Raw genomic sequence first — 3,331 nt, forward strand, 5'->3', positions numbered from 1 at the left:
TGCAGAGAATGGACTGGAGATCTCAAGGTTTGGGGGGGCGGGGGGTGAAGGGGAAGCTGAGACGAAGTGAGAGAGTAGCATAGACATATATATACTATGTAAAATAGATAGCCAGTGGGAAATTGCTGTATAATAACGGGAGTTCAGCTCGATGAAGGATGATGCCTTGGAGGATTGGGATGGGGAAAGTGGGGGGGAGATGAGGGAGGGAGGGGGTATGGGGATATGTGTATAAATACAGATGATTGACCTTGGTGTACCTCAAAAACTGGTACAAGAGTGTAAAGCAATTAGCTTCCAATAATAAAAAAAGTAGATTATAATACACATTTCCTCTAAAGTTCAAATAAGGTGACATTTTTAAACAGAAGCACATAAGTGCAAATTTGAACAATTAACACATTAAACTGATTCACATTAGGGGTTATCAGTTTATTTCCTTTTTATGAGACAACTTGATAGACTGGAAGTCTGGGCTGAGCAATGGGTCCAAGGAAAAGAGAATTTGGTAGCCAAAGAGATTGAATTTGCTTTGGTCTCTGTGATCTTCAGGCCTCATCCTCAGGAAGTCTCAAGCTTCAAAGAAATGGAAGAATGCAATAGGCTGACATTCTTAGCAGACAAACTTAGCATCCCACAATAAAGTAGGGCCAATGAGTAAAACATCCCAGTTCCTTCAACCTTGGAAGTATATAAGTCATTGATGCGGAAACTGGTGAAAGAAAAGACTAAAAAATGAAATGATTCAGTTGGAAGACCTTTATTAACGAGTTGATCTTGAAAAAAAAAATAAAGCAAGGAGGCAGCTCTCTCTGTGGAGCTCCTTGTTTGCTCTCACTCTTGTGGGAAGGAGAGATGAGTAGTAAAATGTCTAATTCAAATTCTGGCCTGAAATGCACATGACAACTCCCAAGATTCATGAGACAGAAATCATTTGCTCTTTACACAGACTTTTCTATCCAGTTAATATTTAATGAAATGAGTTTAAGCTTAGCCCGCCTTTCTTGACCACTCTGAATGATTTTAGGTCTTCTCTTTAACCTATGCCCTTGTGAATGTCTTTAAGGAATGCTGAGCAAATTTAAATTTGTACCAGTGCATAAAAAAATTAGAACCCCCCACAGCTCCCATTAATACATTAGGAACATAGAAATGGATAACGTTGCATAATTTTCTTATTTGAACATTACTTAAATACAACTTATGAACCAAAAGTTGTAACTTCACAAATGTTATCTCATTAAAAAATTGTGATCTGACTATACTGAAAGAGTGAGACTCAGGAAATATCCAGAAAAGGGAGAGATATAGACACAGGAGAGTTAGGGTTGTACAATATTTTATAGGATTGGTTTCCATTCTAGCTAATATTGGGTAATAGTATTTGCCAGAGCCTAGAATCCTGAACATATACATGTTTTCCTGCATCTTAATGTTGGCCATCTGTTGTTTTTCTGTCAATTGAAAAACTTCAATAGGTAATAATTTGTGTGATCATGGCAAGAAGATATTATTTTTTATTTTTATTTTTGGAAATAAATGAGAAATGATTTCTGTCCCTGAACATCTGCCCAATTGCTAGATCATTTTTGCTCAGGGAATTTTTTCCCCGCATACTTTGTGTTTTATTACTTGGAAAGAACAGAATCTAGATTAATGTCATGGCAGAGAAATTGTTCTTCCCATAACTCTTTGAAGAGCTGATTTGAACTCTTTATTTCTCAAGCTATAAATCATAGGATTGAACAGAGGAGTTAGGATAGTGTAGGATACTGATATGAGAGCATCCCAGCTTGAGGAGTAGGTGGATTTAGGTCTCAGGTATATAAAGGAGGCACAGCCATAATGGACAATGACAATAATGAGGTGAGAAGCACAGGTAGAAAAAGCTTTGTACCTGCCTAATGTGGAAGGAAATTGGAGTATGGCAGATAGGATGCGAATATAGGATACCAAAATCAATAACAAGGGGATGACCAGGACCAAGGCACAGAGCATGATAATGACAAGCTGACTAAAGTGGTTATGGTGAGATGCCACCTTGAGAACAGGTGAAATGTCACAGAAGAAGTGATGCAGCTGGTTGGAGGAATGAAATGGCAGGTGAAATATCAGGGATGTGATGATCTGTGCAACAGTAAAGCCACAGACACAGGCAGCAGCAACTAGTCCCATACACACCCCATAACCCATGAGCACTGTGTAGCGCAGAGGGTTACAGATGGCCACGTAACGATCATAACCCATGGCTGCCAGCAGGAAGGAGTGAGAGCAACCTAGGAAGAGGAAGGAAAACATCTGGATGGCACAGCCCATGAAGGAGATGGTCTTTTTCTGGGCCAGCAGGTCAACCAGCATCTTAGGTACAATGATGAAGGTGTAGCACGTCTCAGAGCAGGAGAGGACAGCAAGGAAGAAGTACATGGGGGTATGGAGGGCTCTGTCCAGCACAATGGTGGAAATGATGATGGCATTGGTGCCCAGGGTGAACAGGTACATGAGCAGGAAGACAACAAAGAGCAGCTGCTGCAGCCCAGCCAGAGATGAGAAGCCGAGGAAGACAAACTCCCTCACCAAGGTCTCGTTGACCCACTCCATAGGAGGCACATCATCAGGAGACAATCTGAGAGAGAAGACAGTGCCAAGAGAAATCCCTGAAAATTAGAAGAATCACAGGAAATCATCGTCATAGTGCAGGTTTTCTCAGGTTTTGAGTTCTAACTCATTCTTTTTCTTTCCAGTTTTTGTAAGACATGAAGTGTCTAAAATTAGTCAAAGTGTGAATCCAACTTTGAGTCTCCCCAGTATTTATAACACCATAGGAAAACATTCTTGACATTTCCCAGATTCAACTGTCCCATCATCTCCGTTCCCAGGATGAGGCTGCTATTAAAATTCTCAGCCTTTCATTCTAAGCTTACTCTGCAAAACTAGTCCGTGCGATTTTATTAACCTCACAACCTCCCACTTTCCTGCAGCTGCAAAATAAATCACCTGAATGCACTACACATATATTACTTTATTTATGACTTTATATATAATCTTCAATAGCTTTTCATTATCCCTCTGCTTACACCTGAATGTCTACTCTTAGTTTAATCTCTCCATAATCTAGACCTACATTCTATCCAACTCTGTTTGCCTTACTTCCTGGCATGGATCAGAAACTCCACCTCTTAAACTCTCATTAAGCTGACTCCTGCTTCTGTGTATGTATTCTGTTCCCAAATCTGGAAAAAGTTCTCCAAGAAGGACTACTTCTACTCATCCTCCAATGCCTATCTCAGATTCTTTCCTCCTGCAGAGAGGACCACAGTCTTTCTTCAGGACT

The 3,331-nt window shown here is 40.3% G+C and overlaps 1 protein-coding gene across 1 annotated transcript; it reads right to left on the reverse strand.

Moving 5' to 3' along the window:
- Nucleotides 1-1,659: 1,659 nt before the first annotated feature.
- LOC130834585 (olfactory receptor 10K2) lies at nucleotides 1,660-2,598 on the reverse strand. The gene has a single exon (XM_057704834.1). It carries the CDS (start codon nucleotides 2,596-2,598, stop codon nucleotides 1,660-1,662), a length of 939 nt encoding a protein of 312 aa, XP_057560817.1.
- Nucleotides 2,599-3,331: the final 733 nt, after the last annotated feature.

This window comes from Hippopotamus amphibius, chromosome 1 (assembly GCF_030028045.1).
Source record: "Hippopotamus amphibius kiboko isolate mHipAmp2 chromosome 1, mHipAmp2.hap2, whole genome shotgun sequence".
Classification (NCBI taxonomy): domain Eukaryota; kingdom Metazoa; phylum Chordata; class Mammalia; order Artiodactyla; family Hippopotamidae; genus Hippopotamus; species Hippopotamus amphibius.